Source organism: Jaculus jaculus, chromosome 8 (assembly GCF_020740685.1).
Source record: "Jaculus jaculus isolate mJacJac1 chromosome 8, mJacJac1.mat.Y.cur, whole genome shotgun sequence".
NCBI classification, from domain to species: Eukaryota; Metazoa; Chordata; class Mammalia; order Rodentia; family Dipodidae; genus Jaculus; species Jaculus jaculus.
In genome coordinates this window covers 5,786,374-5,804,777 of record NC_059109.1, presented here as the reverse complement: position 1 = coordinate 5,804,777, position 18,404 = coordinate 5,786,374, and the positions used below count along the sequence as shown (strand labels likewise).

The window sequence follows — 18,404 nt, the reverse complement described above, 5'->3', positions numbered from 1 at the left end:
TTAGCACATTGCTTTACAGCCAATTACTTGCCACATGCCACCCCCATGGGACACAGTTACTCCTAGAGAGCAAAAACTCTGTCACAGTCCCCTTTGCATCTGCAACACCCAGGTTGAGGCTTTCCAGCTAACAGATATTAAACACTTGCTGTAGTGATTTTTTTTTTGTGATTTGTGAGCCAAAGTGTCACTTTTTCTGAGGACCTACTGAGTGTTTAACTCCTTAAGTTTTCTTCTGTTACAAGTAGTACAAGGTGGTTAGATCTCAAACTGTTTGAAGATGGAGTATCTATTATTGTAAAAACAACTGCGCCCTCCTGGGGCTATGACTTAGCCCATCCATCAATAGGTTGAAACAGGGTGTGTCAGAGCTCAGAATACTGATACTGTTTACTAGGTCAGACAGCTGGGGCTGGAAGATAGCTCAGTAATAGAGCACTTGCTGAGCACACACAAGCCCCAGGTTTGAGCCTCAGTACTGCTAAAATAATTCTATATAATAATATATAATATTAATATAATTGATTACTATATAATTATATATAACATATAATAATTCTATATAATAATAATGCTTGTCTAGATCAGACAACTGCTCTGATTCAGGACCTGTTTGTTCCACAGGAAGTCAGAGTGCATACAATAGGGCACTACCTACACAAAATAACAACTGTCAAGAAAGCTTAAAAACATAATCTTAGGGCTGAGACGGCTCAGTGGCTAAGGAACTTGCCTGCAAAGCCTAACGACCCCAGTTTGATAATGCAGTACTGAAGTAAAGCCAGATGCACAAGGTGGCACAATGCACCTGGAGTTTGTCTGCAGTGGCTACAGGCCTAGCATGCCCATTCTCTCTCTTTATCTACCTCTTTCTCTCTGTCACATAAATAAGTAAAATATATATTTTTAAAACATCTATGGTCAAGGGTTGGAGAGAGAGCTTAGTGGTTACACACTTGCCTATGAAGCTTAAGGACCACAATTCAAGGTTCTATTCCCCAGGACCCACATAAGCCAGATGCACAAGGGGACGTATATGTCTACAGTTCGTTTGCAGTGGCTGGAGGCCCTAGTATGCCCATTCTCTCTCTATGTATCTGCCTTTTGCTCTGTCACCCTCAAATAAATAAATAAAAATAAACATTTTTAAAATAAATAAAACAAATTTTTTTTAAAAAAAAATCCATGGCTGGGCATGGTGGTACCCACATAACCCTGATGCACAAGGGGGCACATGCATCTGGAGTTTGTTTGCAGTGGCTGGAGGTCCTGGCGTACCCATTCTCTCTTTCCCTCTCTCTCAAATAAAATAAATAATAAAATAAGTAAAAAATCTAGGAGCCAGGCACTTTTAATCCCAGCACTGGGAAGGCTGAGGTAGAAGGATCACTGTGAGTTCAAGACCAACCTGAGACTACATAGTGAAATCCAAGCCTGGACTAGAGTTAGACCCTACCTCAAAAAAAAAAAAAAAAAAAAAAAACACAAAACAAATCTAATCTTAGCTGGGCACGGTAGTGCATACCTAATAAGTGCTTAGCAGGAAGAGGTAGGTGGATCGCCATGCGCTCAAAGCCAGCCTGGGACTACAGAGTGAATTCTGGGTCAGTTGGGCTAGAGTGAGATCCTACCTTAAAAAAAAAAAAAAAAAAAAGGCTCAATCTTACCTAGGACTCAGGAGGCACAGGTAGGGGATCAATGTGAATTGGAGGTCAGCCTGGGGTTACAGTGAATCTCAGCTCAGCCTGGACTAGAGTGAGACTCTACCTTGAAAAAATATAAAATCTTAATATTTTTATAGTCCCTGTCAAAAAGACATGATAGCTATCCCTTCCCAGTAAGGTAGCTGTCCAGTTTTGTTTTGTTTTTTTAATAAGACTTTTATTTCATTTGATCCTAGACTGGGGAGAACTCTGGACAGTTACAAAGCTGCCTAGTGGCTAGAGGGGCCAGGGCAGAGGAGGTCCTGAGGATGGTGAAGGCAGAGCAGAGGAGCCCCTGGAAGCCATACTTCAGGGTAAGCCGCTTGAAGAAATACTCTCCAGATGTGGCTGAGGGCTCGCTAGTCTGCATGCATTGGTCAGGTGGTCGCCCATCCTTTTGATGAGTTTCCCCTCCTCATCCAAGAAGTGGCCTCCAGAAAGTCACAGAAATGGGGTCTGTACGGGTAGAACTCGGCGCATGAAGATCCAAAAGGGCTTGGTCCCGGTCCTTCTCCAGGGCCAAAGTGGCTTCCATGGCCTTCTGGGTTCCCCCCATCTGGGGGAGCTTCTGTACAGCCAGAAGGGCGCCTGGCCGCAGCCCTGGTTTCTTCTGCAGTAGACGCTCCACGCCCTCGTGCTTCTCCTTGGCCAACTTTAGGAAGAAGTGGCCCCTGCCCTGGACAGTTAAGTCATCCAGGTCAGAATAGCAGCCCAGAGAGAGGGAGGTGTAGGAGGCGTGTAGGTGCAAGCTGACCAGGCTATCAACACAGTCTCCATCCACCTCAGTGAAATAATTCTGACGAATCTGGGAGGTCATGACTGGCCCAGCAATAAGGGGTTCTGGGTGGTCCTGGAAGGCTGAGACAGCGAGATGGTTACAAATGGAGAGACTGGAAGTAGTTGGAAATTTTTAAAAAGGAGGAAGTCCCCAGGTCTGTTCCACCCAAACACTGTTGAAGCAAGACACAGACACAGACACAGGGGGACCTCAGAGCATGCTCCCAAGTTTCTTCGTGCTTATCTCCACCAAAGTAGTACACATCATAGGGTGCCCGAGAATGCCACTCAGAAGGAACAACCACAAGATTAACAATGAGAAACCACGGAAACAGGTGAGGTGACATTTAATTTCTGTTATGTATGTCCCTGAATTTGTGAGAAACAAGAATGTATTAATTGGTCTAAAAATCAGGGTAAAAAAGTAAAGCTGTACTGGGCTTGAGAGATGGCTTAGCAGTTAAGGCACTTGCCTGTGAAGCCAAAGGACCTAGGTTTGATTCCCCAGGACCCACATAAGCCAAATGTACAAGGGGTACATACATGTAGAGTTCATTTGCAGTGGCTAGAGGCCCTGGCACGCCCATACTCTTTCTGTCTCTCTTCTCTCTCTCTCTGCTTGCAAATAAATAAAGTGCTTGGTTCAAAATATAAAGCTGTAACCAGCTATCACTCTACCCCTAAAAGACTAGTTCTTTTCCAGAGAGATCTTCAGAGCAACAGATGTGAGGGGCAAGAGCTTAAGTAGCCCAAGACTCTCTTCTACCATCCCTGTAGAGGACAGAACTCTGCAGCCCACATTAAAGAATGGCACTTCTGTTCAGCACTGAAATATCTCCATCACACTTTCCAAGGTTCAGGGTCCACTGTGGAAGAAGTGGCAAAAAGAATGTAAGAGCCAAAGGAAGAGTAGGACTCCTTACAATGTGCTCCTCCAGACACAAGATGGCCTGGATATCCATGACCTCACAGTGCCTGACACTACCTACACAAGACCATCATAATAGGAGGAAAAGATCATCACATCAGGATAAGAGAGAGACTGATTGGGGTGGGGGTGGGGGTATGATGGAGAGTAGAGTTTAAAAGGGGGAAAAAGCAGGAGAGAGGGAAATACCATGAGATATTGTTTACAATTATGGAAGGTATCAGTAAAAAAAAATAAAAATTTTGCCAGGCATGGTGGTGCACACCTTTAATCCCAGAGGTAGGAGGATCTCCATGAGTTTGAGGTCAGCCTGAGACTACATAGTGAATTCCAGGTCAGTCTGGGCTAGAGTGAGACCCTACCCCCCAAAAACAACAAATAAATACATAAATAAATTTAAATAAATAAAATATTTTAAAAAAATAAAAAAATAAAAAAGAAAGAATGGCCCTTCCAAGGGCTTCTTGTCTAAGTTGCCTCCAGGCCTTCAACCCACATTGCTCAGGATGAAGGGGACCAGGAATGAGAGCAGCTCCTTAGCACTGCCCTCATGGTGTCCAAGTATTAGTGATCCAGGATTAATCGAAGCTGCAACGTTATATGGATTCTTATTCTTTTCACCAGCTCTGTGGACATGCACAGGCCTACCTTGGAAGCTTGAAAACCTTGTGTCCTTTCTCAAAGGGACCACACCTTTCTACAGCTCTAGAGCATGACAGGCTATTAAATTTCCTTGAGGATACAACTGGAATGCTAAAAATCCCATTCATGGGCATCTTTAGATATCTGAGGAAGAGCCCATGTTTCCTTCTGCTTTCAGTACAGTTTCAGGGAAAAATGACAAATCTGGGTGGAAGGCTCACTAAAGGCAAGTCAGCACTGGCTCAAGCGCAGAACTCCAGCACCAGACTGGCACGAAGATGTTTCCTACTGGTCCCTCCTCCACAGTGGTAGTGGCTGCATGGACACTATCTTCTCCCAGTTCTGGCAGGGAGGGTAATGGACCTAAAGACCCTACCACCACTCCCTGAGTGACAAGGAAGTGTGCAGGAAAAGCAAACCAACCTTACCCCCTCATCATTCATGCAATATAGGAAATTAATTCTTGGCTTGACATCATTCAGGGGCTGGAGAGATGGCTTAGCAGTTAAGACTTTTGCCTACAAAGCCTAAGGACCAAGGTTCAATTCCCCAGAACCCACATAAGCCAGATGCAAATGGTGGCACATGCATCTGGAGTTCATTTGCAGAGACTGAAAGCCCTCGTGTGACCCCCCCAATAAATAAAAATACATATTTTTTAACAAAGAAGCTTTCATAAATTAGTCTTAATGTCCAAAGACTGCTGCATTCACTACTCATTTTTCCTCTGGGGAAACTCTTTTCAGATGAAACGGAGACAACTGTCATGGTTGAGGCAGCATAAATAAAGAGAGGTTTTGCTTCTCAAGACCAGTACAAATTTAGCAAACACGGAACAGAGAATTCAGTAGTGAGGGTATAAATTAGCAGGAGTAATAAGGTCAGCCTATTAAAATCATTAGTCTCATTAAGAACTTGCCAAAGCTGGGAGACATTCCCATTTACTTCCCAAGGAGCTTCCCTTCTAAGACCTACCAGAGAGCCCAAAACATTATCTAGAATTTTCACTTAAGATTTCACCCCTACCTCACAGAAATCACTGCTGTCATTTTAAAGAGCAAAGGCTTGCTTTACAGGAGACCAGGAAGTTTTCTAGCTGTTGGCAAAATTGTTCATAGGGCAATAGAGCAGTAGAGCAAATGCATCTGGTTAAAAATGACAGTGATAACACACAGGGAGCCACTCCAACCACGCCTGGCTAAGGTGAGCAGCACACAGAGAAAAATAAATTATGAATTTTAATAAACATCACATCACATCCTGCCTAACAACTGTTTAAGAATGCACTCATTCCTTTTTACAGACTCAATTTCTCCTTCATGACAGACAAATAGTAACTCGTTAGAGCAATTTAAACCAATACCGATAAAGGGAGTTTTTGATTAAAGCCATGAATCTGGGCTGACAGGAAAGCGATGGTGCTCAGGGCACATAGCCTATTTAGGAAAGAATGAAACCTGGTGAAGGGAAAGGTGCTTCTAATGTGATGCCATGAGGGAGCTTCGCAGCTCCCAAACCTGCGTGCGCGTTACAGGAGGCTCAGGAGCCCACACAGGTGCAGCTAAGAAAAGAAGTAAGTTTCCCTGTGAGAAACATCTGGGGAAAAAAAAATCATCTCACCTGCCTCTCCTTACTTCAAAAAAGGCTATTTGAAGGTAAAGTTCCAAGCATTTACTAACACTTGAAAATGCCTTCAAACTCCTCTAAGAATCCGGAAAAGAACAAGATGCCAGAGTGCCCATGATAACATCTTTTTGCTTTACCCTGGCAAAATGTCAAGTCATTTAGCTGGCAATGCAGCCACCTTGTGAATAATGTAAAACAAACACACTGGTTGAGCTAAAAAGATCTGCTAATGAGTCGTCACATTGATCCAGTAGAGGAAGAAAAAGTAAGGCTAGGCCAGACAGAAAATGTCACTACTGCGTCCTCCCTGAAGAACACCTCTCAAGCATCTAGTTGAACAGTGTACGCAGGTAGACAGTTGGAGCAAACGGAAACAGCCCTGCTTTAACACAAAGACTTAACAGGAAGCCACAGACATTCCAGGAGACATCATCTCTGGCTAGACTGCAAACTGCCAGGGAGCACTGTGCTGGTAAAGAAAGACTGCCTTTATCAAGCTGCTCAAAGGCCAAGTGTGATACAAAATCCCTTTCCTTAAGTCTCCAAACCCACATACCAGGCTGGGGAGATGGCTCAGTACAAGTGCTTACTAAGACCAATCCCTAGCACCTATCTAAAAAGGTGGGCATGGCCACACATGCCTGCACCCCAGTTCTGAGAAGGATGAAGATAGTACAAGTGCTGAGGCACTCTGATCATCAATGAACAGGGAGCTCCAGGTTCAGTGACAGACTGTCTCAAGGAAGACAGAAGAGTATTAGAGCAGGACACCCAATATCCTCTGGCCTCCACACACACGTGCACAAGGCATGGGCATCTATATACACACATGTACATCCCACATATACATCCCAAAAATTTTTTTTTTAAAAAAAGGTTGGAGCCGGACATGGTGGCGCCTGCCTTTAATCCCAGCACTCAGGAGGCAGAGGTAGGAGGACTGCTGTGAGTTCGAGACCACCCTGAGACTCCATAGTGAATTCCAGGTCAGCCTGGACCAGAGTGAGACCCTACTGCAAAAAACAAAGCAAAAAAAAAAGGTTGGAGTGATGACTCTACAGGTTAAGACGCTTGCCTGCAAAGCCTAATGACCTAGGTTCGATTCCCCAGTATCCATGTAAGCCAGATGCACAAAGTAATACATGCATCTGGAATTTGTTTGCAATGACCAGAAGCTCTGGCACATCCATACTCTCTATTTCTTTCTCCCTCTCTGGATATCTGTGCTTGCAAATAAGCAAATAAACAAATTGTGTGTATATATATATATATATATATATATATATATATATATATACACACACACACATACATACACACACATACATATATATATATTTTATATAAATAAATATATATATATATATATATATATATATTTTTTTTTTCTTTTTCTTTTAATGGAACCAGGCGTAGCACACTCCTTTAATTCCAGCACTTGGGAGGCAGAGGTAGGAGGATGACTGTGAGTTCGAGGCCAGTCTGAGACTACATAACAAATCCAAATCCCAAGTCAGCCTGGGCTACAGTGAAACCCTACCTTGAAAAAACAGAATTAAAAAAAAAAAATTGGGCTGAAGAGATGGCTCAACAGTTAAGCTCTTGCCTGCAAAGTCTAACAACCTGGATTTGATTTCCCAGTACCTCCATAAAGCCAGATTCACAAAGTGATGCATGTATCTGCAATCTGTTTGCAGTGGTCACAGACCCTGGTGCACCCACTCTGCGGCCCCCCCCCCCTTCTCCCTTTTTCTCTCTGCTTGCAAATAAACAAGTAATTTGTTCTTGGTTTTTTGAGATAGGGTGTCGCTCTAGCCCAGGCTGACCTGGAATTCACTATGTAGTGTCAGGGTGGCCTCGAACTCACAGCGATCCTCCTACCTCTGCTACCAAGTGCTGGCATTAAAGGCATGCACCACACCTAGCTAAATACCATGAGTTCAAGGCTACCCTGAGATTACATGAATTCCAGGTCAGTTTGGGCTAGTGAGACCCTACCTCAAAACAACAACAAAAAATCACACACACATCCAGAAAAACAGTAATAAATAGGACTGCCAGTGGGGGGCGGGGGGGGGACCTCCTAGCTTGTTTAATGATTCTGCCTTATTTTCACTTTGGGCTTTACTTTCACTTTCTGCTTCATGGTCTAATAAGCCCTTACCTTGCAATAAGTACATAAAAAATAAAACCAGGGGCTAGAGAGATGGCTTAGCAGTTAAGGTGTTTGCCTGCAAAGCCAAAGGATCCCAGTTCGACTCTCCAGGACCCACGTAAGCCAGATGCACAAGGGGGCACATGCATCTGGAGTTCATTGCAGTGGCTGGAGGCCCTGGCATGCAATTCTTTCTCTCTTCCTCCCTCTCTCAAATAAATAAATAAAATAGATTTTGAAAAATGAATAAATAAAACCAGGGACTAGGGAAATGGCTTAGCACTTAAGATGCTTGCCTGCAAAGTCTAAGGACCCAAGTTCGATTCCCTAGGACCCACATAAGCCAGATGCACAAGGTGGTGCATGTGTCTGAAGTTATTTGTAGTGGCAGGAGGCCCTGGCTTGCCCATTCATTCTTATTCTCATTCTCATTTGCTCTCTCTTTTGTAAATAAAAATAAATAAATAAACCATTTAAAAGAGAAAAATAAATAAATAAAACCAGGACTGGAGAAATGCCTCAGTAGTTAAGGCACTTGCCTGCAAAACCTAACAACCCTGGTTTGATTCCCCAGTACCCATGTAAAACCAGATGCACAATAAAGCATATAAATCTGGAGTGAGTTTGTAGTGGCTGGAGGCCCTCATGTACCCACTGTCTCTGCCTCTTTTCTCTATAGTTCTCTGCTTGCAAATAAATAAATAAATAATTTTTTAAAGGGCTGGAGGGATGGCATAGCCATTAAAGTACTTGCCAGTGAAGCCTAAGGACCCAGATTTGATTCCCCAGGACCCACATAAGCCAGATGCACAAGGTGGTGTATACGTCTGGAGTTCATCTGCAGTGGCTAGAGGCCCTAGGCCTCCCATATTTTCTCCCTCTCTCTCAAATAAATATTATTTGTATTTTAAATAAAATTTAAATGTATTAATATACTGCCTTCCATTGAGAAGCCCTGATTACATACAGACTTCCTCCCTATCCTGAAATCCACTGTGACTTTACTTTTTTGTTTCTGACAGTTATTGTCGTGCTATCCAGGTTGGTCTCAAGCTCAAGTGCTCTCCTGCCTCAGCTTCCCAAGGAATCAGGCTGGTGCAACATTCAGTTCCACCAAGACTTTAATATTTTTATATGTTTATTTATTATTTTTTTGAGGTAGGGTCTTGCTGTAGCCTAGGCTGACCTGGAACTCACTATGAGTCTCAGGGTGGTCTTGAACTCATGGTGATCCCCCTACCTCAGCCTCCCGAGTGCCGAGATCAAAAGGTGTGCCACCGTGTGTGAGAGGGAGTGTATGAGCTCATCGGGCCTCTGCTACTGCACGTGAACTCACGATGTATGCGCCACTTTGTACATCTGGCCTTCTGTGGGTACTGGGGAAACAAACCTAGGTTGTCAAGATTTACCACTATCTTCTCCAGCCCTGCCAAAACTTTAAAGGCACCCATACTTCCACACACAAGATTATGAGAGTCTCTCATCCAGCCAGGATCATATCTGTACCAAATGCTCCATTAGCTACATCACCTGTCAAGCCTTTCTCTGGACCAACTTTGAGCTAACAGCTGGTGTGTAGTTGTCCTTCCATGACCCTACTGCTGGTGGAGAAAAGGTATTTCCTACTACCCACAAAGGAAGCTTCACACCCTTTTTAGTCAACAAACTGTTACTATGTTTCATTCCAGTTTACCAATGATCACACAAAGGATGCGAAACTCAAGCCAGGTGATATGATACGCTGGGTGAAACAGTTTCCTTTTCCAAACATGTCACCTAGGATCCATGAAGGTGACGTTTTTCAGGAACAGCGCATTTGCAGATGTAATCATGTTTAGATAAGGTAATACTAAAGTAGCATGGCCGTAAACCAAGGACCGATGTGTTCCTAAGAGGGAAACAGCAACAGAGGGAAGGTAAAGGCAGAAACCACATCTATGCTGTCCAAGACACCCAGAACTGCCAGCAATCACCAATACTTATGAGGATTATCAGGGTCTTCCCAAGAGCCTTTACAGGATAGTGAGGCCCTAATGATACCCTGGTTTCAAACCTCTAGTCTCCAAAACCATGGCAGAAAAATTTCTTTTGTTTCAAGCAATGTAGCACTACTGACTTGTTCCAGGAGCTCTATAGCTGGCACATCAAAGTAACAGAAATGGAGCTACTTCTAACTGCTTGGTGTTTGAAACAAACTCCTAGACACATCAGAATTTCCCAGAAAGGATCTATAAAAACTATGAATACCCATAACCCTAAAAACCACAAGCAAAACAGCTGGGTGTGGTGGCGTACACCTTTAATCCCAGCACTCAGGAGGCAGAGGCAGGAAGATCCTGTGAGTCCAAGGCCAGCCTGAAACTATATAGAGTGAGTCCCAGGTCAGCCTGGGCTAGAGTGAGACCTTGCCTCAAAACAAAAACAAAAAAAACTAAAAATAGGCAAAGGCGATACTCCTTCAACCAGACCAACGAAATCCCCCGAGTTTCACGCAAATGGCAACAGTGATGGTCCCTGATAGGTGAGTGTTTCTGACACAGCTGCTGAAGGAGCGACAGGCCGAGTCAGGGGCAGCTACACTCGCATCTGCCAAGGGGCCCCAGGTTACTGGGAGCTACGAAACACAACTCTCCACGGCCACCACACTGAACTGGTTTAAGGCAGCAAGAGAGCCACCTACTGCAGGACTGAAAACGAGCTGGAGCACTTCTGGACAAATCCCACTCTGTTATTTAAAACAGGTCTCCCCACTCTCTGTACAATGGGAGAGTCTCTATAGCTACCCAAGAGACCAAGGACTGGATTCTACTCAACCCAAGTACCAGGGGTTTGACTAAAGATGGCCAGTGGCCTCAGACCACACAAGCAAATAAATATACCTTTTGCTGCATGATTGACAGAAGAGGGAGGATCATCGTCCAATGTGGAGCTGAAGTTCAGATCGAGCTCTCCGACTCTTTTCTGTTTCTTGATGGGGGCAGTACATTCTGGGTCCGTTCTCCTCTTCATTGTTTCTGCAATCATAAATCCAGACCATCAGCTGCCCCTGGGTTAGAACCACTGAGATTCCAAATTATAAACCATCAGTGAGCTGAAATTCATCAAGTTCAAGTATCTTCCAGTGACAGCACTTGAATAGCCTCTTCCCCAGAACATGGTCTAGGAAGGAGGCTAGCCAAGCTGTTTTGCAATAGAAACGGTTAAGTTTGCCTTTAATCCCAGCACTTGGGAAGCAGAGGTAGGAGGACTGTTGTGAGTTCAAGGCCAGCCTGGGACTACAGAGTGAGTTGCAGGTCAGCCTAGGCTAGAGTGAGAACCTACCTTGAGGAGAAAAACAAAAACAAAAAACTGTGAGTTTTACTGACAACCATGGTGCTCACAGGTCAACAGGCACATGGCCCATTGGTATCAGATACAAAAGTCATGGGTCAGTTCAACAAGACACAGGAAGAAAAGGCCTGGGTCTTTGTTGTTCTACACTTTAGGTGCAACACTGGCTAGTCAAGACAACATATGTGAAACCTACTAACCACCTATTATTATTTCCAAGGTGAAAAAAAAAAAATCACCCCCAAATGACTGTTCCATCATCATTATTTTACCAGAACAATTAAGAGATTATATAGCATGAAACAAATTGTCCCTGTGGTTTATTTCGCATTTGGAAATATGAAAATGACAGGAAAAATACTAAAGAACTGGGAAGGTTCTTTTAATTTTTTAATTTGTTTGAGAGAGAAAAGAGAGGGAGAAAGAGAATGGGCGTACTAGGGCCTCTAGCCAGTGAAAATGAACTCCAGAAGTATGCATGACCTTGTGCATCTATCTGGCTTTACATGGGTATTGGGGAGCCAAACCTGGGTCCTTTGGCTTCACAGGCAAGTGCCTTAACTTCTCCAAGCCCCAACTGGGAAAGTTTTTAACCACAGTAGGGAATGGAACAAATGGCTTAAAACTGAGAAAGAATGAGAAAAAGATACTGAAATTGGAATTAATGGTTCTATCACGGGAAATACAAAAATAGTACTTTTAAGAATAGGACACTGTCCGGCATGGTGGTGCATGCCTTTAATCCCAGCACTGGGGAGGCAGAGGTAGGAGGATCTCCATCAGTTGCGCATCTGGCTAGGTTGAGACCCTACCTCAATAAATTAAAACCAGGGCCTGGAGAGATGGTTTAGCATTAAGGTGTTTGCCTGTGAAGCCAAAGGACCCAGGTTTGATTCCCCAGGACCCACGTAAGCCAGATGCACAAGGTGGCGCATGTGCCTGCAGTTCATTTGCAGTGGCTAGAAGCCTCAGCATGCCATTCGTTCTCTCTACTTGCAAATAAATAAATAAATATTATACATTAAGAAAATTTTTTTAAAGCCGGGCATGGTGACACATGCCTTTAATCCCAGTACTCGCGAGGCAGAGGTAGGAGGATCGCTGTGGGTTTGAGACCACCTGAGACTACTTAGTGAATTCCAAGTCATCCTGGACGGAAGTGAGACCCTACCTCGAAAAGAAAAAAAAAAATTTTTTTTTAACTGGGACTGGAGAGATTGCTCAGCAATTAAGGTGCTTGCCTGCAAAGCCTAACCTCCTGGGTTCAATTCCCTAGTACCCAAACAAAGGCAGGAAAGCACAAAGTGGTGCAGCATCTAGAGTTCATCTGCAGCAGCTAGAGGCCCCGGCACACCCATCCTCTCCCTCTCCTTGCAAATAAATAATTATTGAAATTTTAAAAGTATTTTACAGCTGGAGAAATGGCTTAACAGTTAAAGCGTTTGCCTGTGAAGCCTAAGGATCCCAGTTCAATTCCCCAGAATCCATGTAAGCCAGATGCACAAGGGAACGCGTGGGTCTGGAGTTCATTTGCAGTGGCTGAAGGCCTTGGTGCACCCATTTTCTCTCTCTCTCTCTGCCTCTTCTCTCTCTCTCAAATAAATATTTTTTAAAAATTAAAAATGGGGGCTGGAGAGATGGCTTAGCGGTTAAGCGCTTGCCTGTGAAGCCTAAGGAGCCCAGTTCGAGGCTCGGTTCCCCAGGTCCCACGTTAGCCAGATGCACAAGGGGGTGCACGCGTCTGGAGTTCGTTTGCAGAGGCTGGAAGCCCTGGCGCGCCCATTCTTTCTCTCTCCCTCTACCTGTCTTTCTCTCTGTGTCTGTCGCTCTCAAATAAATAAATAAATAAAATAAAATAAAATAAAATAAAATAAAAGAAAAGAAAAGAAATAACAATCTTAAATAATGTTCTCAGCTTAAAAATTTTTGAAAAAAAAAAATTAAAAATGGGGGCAGGGAGCTGGAGAGATGGCTTAACGGTTAAGGCATTTGTGGTAAACCCTAAGGACCCAGACTTGATTCCCCAGTACCATGTAAGCCAGATGCACAAGGTGGTGCATGCACCTGGAGTTTGTTTGAAGTGGCTGGAGGCCCTGACACACCCATTCATTCCCTTCCTCCATCCCTCTCAAATAAATAAAAATATTTTTAATTAAAAAAAATAACAACTAGATAAATAAATATTTTAAATAGGGCTGGAGAGATGGTTCAGGGTTAAGGCTCTTGCCTGCAAAGCCAAAGGACCCAGATTCAATTCCCCAGGACCCATGTAACCAGGTGCACAAAATGGCACATGCGTTTGGAGTTCCAGCAGATGGAGGCCCTAGCATGCCCATTCTCTCTCTCTCTCTCTCTCAAATAAATAAAAATACAATATTAATTAAAAAAAATGTAGCCGGGCATGGTGGTACACGCCTTTACTTCCAGCACTTGGGAGGCGGAGGTAGGAGGATCACCGTGAGCTCGAGGCTACCCTGAGAGTACATAATGAATTCCAAGTCAGCCTAGGCTAGAGTGAGACCCCACCTGGAAAAACCAACACACACAAAGTTTTGGGCTGGAGAGATGGCTCAGCAGTTGAGTGCTTGCCTGCAAAGCCTAATGACCTGGGTTTGTCTCCCCAGCACAGCCAGATACACAAAGCAGGGAAAGTTATCTATAGAGTTCATTTGCAGCTGCTAAAGACCTTGAAACACCTTGGACATAAATTTTTAAAACTATATGTTTTTTAAAAAAAAGAGCTTTTCTGTAGCCGGGTGTGGTGGCACAGGCCTTTAATCCCAGCACTCCAGAGGCAGAGGTAGGAGGATTGCCGTGAGTTCAAGGCCACCCTGAGACTCCATAGTGACTCCCAGGTCAGCCTGGGCTAGAGCAAAACCCTACCTTGAAAAACAAAAACAAAAAAAAAAAGAGCTTTTTCTGGGGTTAGCAGGAATACCAGGAAACTGAGCAAACAGAAAGCAAGGCAATGCTGAGCTATATTTCACTTTGAAGTTTATTGTTTTTATTGTTGGTTTTTGTTTTTTTTTCTTTTACTTTTTATTATTTATTTGAGAGAGAGTGAATGGGCGTGCCAGGACCTCCAGCCACTGCAAACAAACTCCAGACGCGTGCGCCCCCTTGTGCATCTGGCTTACATGGGACCCGGGGAATCGAACCAGGATCTTTTGGCTTTGCAGGCGCTAAGCCATCTCTCCAGCCCTATACTTCACTTTAAATCATAGTCTTAAATCCCCTAAAAAGGCTCACATGGTGAGCTGTAGGAAAACCCATCACTGTGGCCGCTCTGGACACAGCAAACACTAGTGGGCTCTGCTCATTCTTTTGCCCGTCTGGGTGAGGGTTGGCAGTGGGAGAGAGGACTCAACGTAGACCTTGCCGGGGCAGCTGCGAGGGAAGGAAACAGTTGTGGCAAGCCAGCCAACCCCTGAGGCTCCTTATTCAAAGCGCATTCCTTTCGCCTCGGGCCTTCGGATCATCCACTCCGATCCCCGTGCCCGCCACACGGCAAGGTAGTGACCACTTGAAGTGGCCTACACTAACACATGGCCGGCGGGCCGTGGGCCGGGAACTTTTAACTTGCTGCTAGCCCACGGAAAGGGGTTCGAATCCCCCCCTTCTCTCTCTCTGTGTCTCTCTGCGGTCCTGGCTCGGCGGGGGGCCCGAATTCCGCCCTGCCACCGTCCGCGTCCACGGAGGGAAGTGTGCGTCCACTGGGACGTGGACGGCGTCGCGTGGCAGCGGCGGCCCCGGGCTCCGGCTCGTGTCAGCCCTGGGGGACGCGAGCGGAGGGAGAAGCGGGCGGGCTCGGGGCCCCCCGGGGCGGCCTGTGCGAGGGGAGGATGCCGGGCGCGCCCGCCCGCCCCCCGGGGACCGCGCGTCGGCACTCACGCTGAGGGGACGGGGCGAGCCGCCACGCCGCGGAGAGCGCGGCTCGGGACCACGCTGACGCCGCCGCCGCCGCCGCCGGGCCCGCGCCTGACCCCGCCGCTTCGCCGCCTCCCTCGCTTTCGTTTTCCCCACCGCCCAGCAGAGCCAGCCGGACTCCACCGGCCGAGCCGTCGCGCTCCCGTCCCGCCCTGCGGGCCGCGCGGGGTGATGACGTCACGGGACGCCCCGCCCCCTCCCCGCCGAGCGCGCGCTGGGTTCTGGAAAGGCCGCGTTCCTTCTGGCCGGGGGCCAAAGGCGCCTGCGCGGGGCGGCCGACCTGGGAAGGGGGCGGGGCGGGGCGGGGCGGGGCGGGGCGGGGCGGGGCGGGGCGGGGCGGGAGTAAATAGCCAGGCGTGAGCACTGGCGAGGGGGAGGGGCGGGGAGGGTGCTCGCCGTGAGTTCGAGGCCAGCCTGAGACTACACAGTGAATTCAAAAGGTCAGCCCGGGCTACAATGAAGCCCCTACTTCAAAAAAAAAAAAATATTTACCAAATGTATCCATTTCACAACATATGTTAAAATCTCGTGGTGAGGGCTGGTTAAGGCGTGTGCCTGCGAAGCCAAAGGACCCAGGTTCGATTCCCCCAGGACCCACGTGAGCCAGCTGCACAAGGTGGTACATGTGTCCGGAGTTAGTTTGCAGTGGCTAGAGGTCCTGGTATGCCCCATACTCTGTCTCTCTTCTATCTATCTCCCTGCTTGCAAATAAATAATTTTTAAATCAATCTTAAGATAATTTTTTAAAAACTCTTGGTGAGGGCTGGGGATGTGGTTAAGTGGTAGAGCACTTGCCTAGCATGCAACAGATCCTGTTTCATCTGGTGCACCACAAAGAAAAAAAAAATCAGAAAAAATTTTAAAAAAGGCTGGGATAGTGGCACACACCTTTAATCTCACCACTTGGGAGGTAGAGGTAGGAGAATCACCATGAGTTCAAGACCACCCTGAGACTACTTAGTGATTTCCAGGTCAGCCTGGGCTAGTGTGAGACCCTACCACGAAAAAATAAATAAGTAAATAAATAAGAAAAAATAGATTTTTGGTGAATTGGAAAGACATTCAGCTTTAGAACCACATAGACCGTAATTAAACGCTTGCAACTTCCTAGTTCTGTGACCATGGGCACACCACACAGCCTTCATTCAAATTCCACATTTTCACAATATCAACAAATGTCACAAGTCCCTTCTTTGGGAGCTCTACCTCTCAAGGAAGATCTTATCATACTGCTGAATAACGGCTTACTGACTCATCTGCCTTCCCCAGTCAGTTGTGAACTCTTTATAGGAAAGGGTATGTCTTTCTGAATTAAACTCACAAAGATTAACAGGGCTTCTGGCATAATAAGGTATAAAATCACCCAGTTGGTGTGTTTCCAGGTTTGTCTTACACGGGTGTGTTTTGGCCGCCTTCAGCCTGTGATTGGCTGAGGATTTAGATGCTATATGATTAGCTGAAACTCAGCTGCTTGGTTACCATGGCATATCCTTGCATTTAAGTTCCTTTAGACATCAAGATAAGTTAGAGTTTACCGTGTAGAGAGGCAGATCTAGAACAAACTTTAGGATCCAAGTACTATGGTGGAAAAGAAGCTGAAAGCTGGACTGATGAACACTAGGTCAAATAAGAAAACGTGGAATTTGAATGAACATTAACTGCTGAGGAGCTAGCTGAGCTTATCTCAGTCAGCAGCTGAAGGAACCCAAAGAGAGAGCTGTCTAGGGGGACCCAGAGGGATGATAAGAGGGAAGGACAGCTTGGACTAAAATAGAGTGAAGCACAGCTCATGGTTAGGGTGACCCGACTACATGATCCATACGCATGTTGATTCCTAGGTATGTTTTGAAACACTATTTCGAATCATACAGACTGCACAAGCTAACTGTCACGTGCTCCTTCTGCAAACGAGCCTCCCGCTTGCTCGCTCACCCCTCCCCTGGCTACAAACACTGTAAGTAAAATCTCGGTTTAACACCCGAAGTTACTCTGGGGAGCAATCGCAACCTCGGTGTCCGGGACATAAACTCTGCTTTCATTCCTGCTGGCGCTGGCGCGATCGTTTCAGAAAAGTTCCGCAACAGGACAGAATCAAGTTTAGTTTAGGCTGACCTGGAATTCACTCTGTAGTCTCAGGGTGGCCCCAAACTCACTGTGATCCTATCTCTGCCTCCCGAGTGCTGGGATTAAAGGCCTGAGCCACCATGCCCAGTGCAACATTTTTTAAAATTTTTAATTTTTTAGCTTTAATCCCAGTTTATGTGGTTTCTGGGGAATTTAACCTGGGTTCTTAAGCTTCACAGGCAAGCACCTTAACAGCTAAACCATCTCTCAAGCCCAAAAAATGTTTTTTTGTTCTTGTTGTTAGTTTTTTTTGTTTTGTTTTGTTTTGTTTTAATTTGAGAGAGGGAGAGAGAGAAAATAAAATGGGCACACCATGGCCTCCAGCCACTGCAAACAAACTCCAGACGCATGCGCCACCTTGTGCATCTGGTTTACGTGGGTCCTAGGAAATTGAACCAAGGTCCTTTGGCTTTGTAGGCAAGTGCCTATATATATATATGTAGAGAGAGGGAGAGGGAGAGAGGAAGGGAGGGAAAGAAGAAGTGACAGTGACTGAGTAAACTAGATGTAGTAGCACATGCCTTCAATCCCAGCACTGGCTGAGATAGGAGGATCCCTGTGAGTTCGAGGACTGCCTGAAACTACACAGTGAATTTCATGGCAGCCTGGGTTGTGCGACCCTATCTCAAAATAACTAAATAAATAAGTAAAAGCAAAAAATGCAGAGCATAGTAGTGCACAGTGCATGCCTTTAAACCCAGCACTCAGGAGGCTGAGGTAGGAGGACTGCCAGGAGTGTGAGGTCAGCCTGCCTGGGGACACAGAGTTCCAGGTCAACCTGGGCAAGAGTGACTCCTGGCCTTGGAAAACAAAACTTCAGAGCTGGAGAGGTGGCTTAGCAGTTGGCCTGCAAAGCCAAAGGACCCAGTTTCGATTCCCCAGTACTGACATAAAGCCAGAAGCACAAGGTGGCGCCATGCATCTGGAGCTCATTTGCAGTGGCTAGAGGCCCCTAAAGCGCCCATTCTCTCTGTGTATCTGCCTCTATCAGACTCTCTCAAATAAACAAAAACAGGGCTGGATGGATGGCTTAGTGGTTAACGCATTAGCCTGCAAAGCCAAAGGACCCAGGACCCATGTAAGCCAGATGCACAAGGGGCACATGCGTCTAGCTGAAATTCATTTGTAATGGCTAGAGGCCCTGACGTGCTCATTCTCTTTCCCTCTCCTCTCCTCTCCTCTCCTCTCCTCT

General features: G+C 45.8%; 1 protein-coding gene across 1 annotated transcript in view; it reads right to left on the bottom strand.

Annotated features, from left to right (window-relative positions):
* Window positions 1-15,120, bottom strand: part of Cmtr1 (cap methyltransferase 1) — a 55,165-nt gene extending 40,045 nt beyond the window's left edge. Inside the window, exons 1-2 of the mRNA XM_045155956.1 lie at window positions 15,053-15,120; window positions 10,711-10,845 (exon numbers count right to left, since the gene is read on the bottom strand). Coding sequence (XP_045011891.1) covers window positions 10,711-10,840 — 130 coding nt within the window. The 5' untranslated portion in view covers window positions 10,841-10,845; window positions 15,053-15,120. The remainder of the gene's footprint in view (window positions 1-10,710; window positions 10,846-15,052) is intronic.
* Between the last annotated feature and the right edge of the window lie 3,284 nt (window positions 15,121-18,404).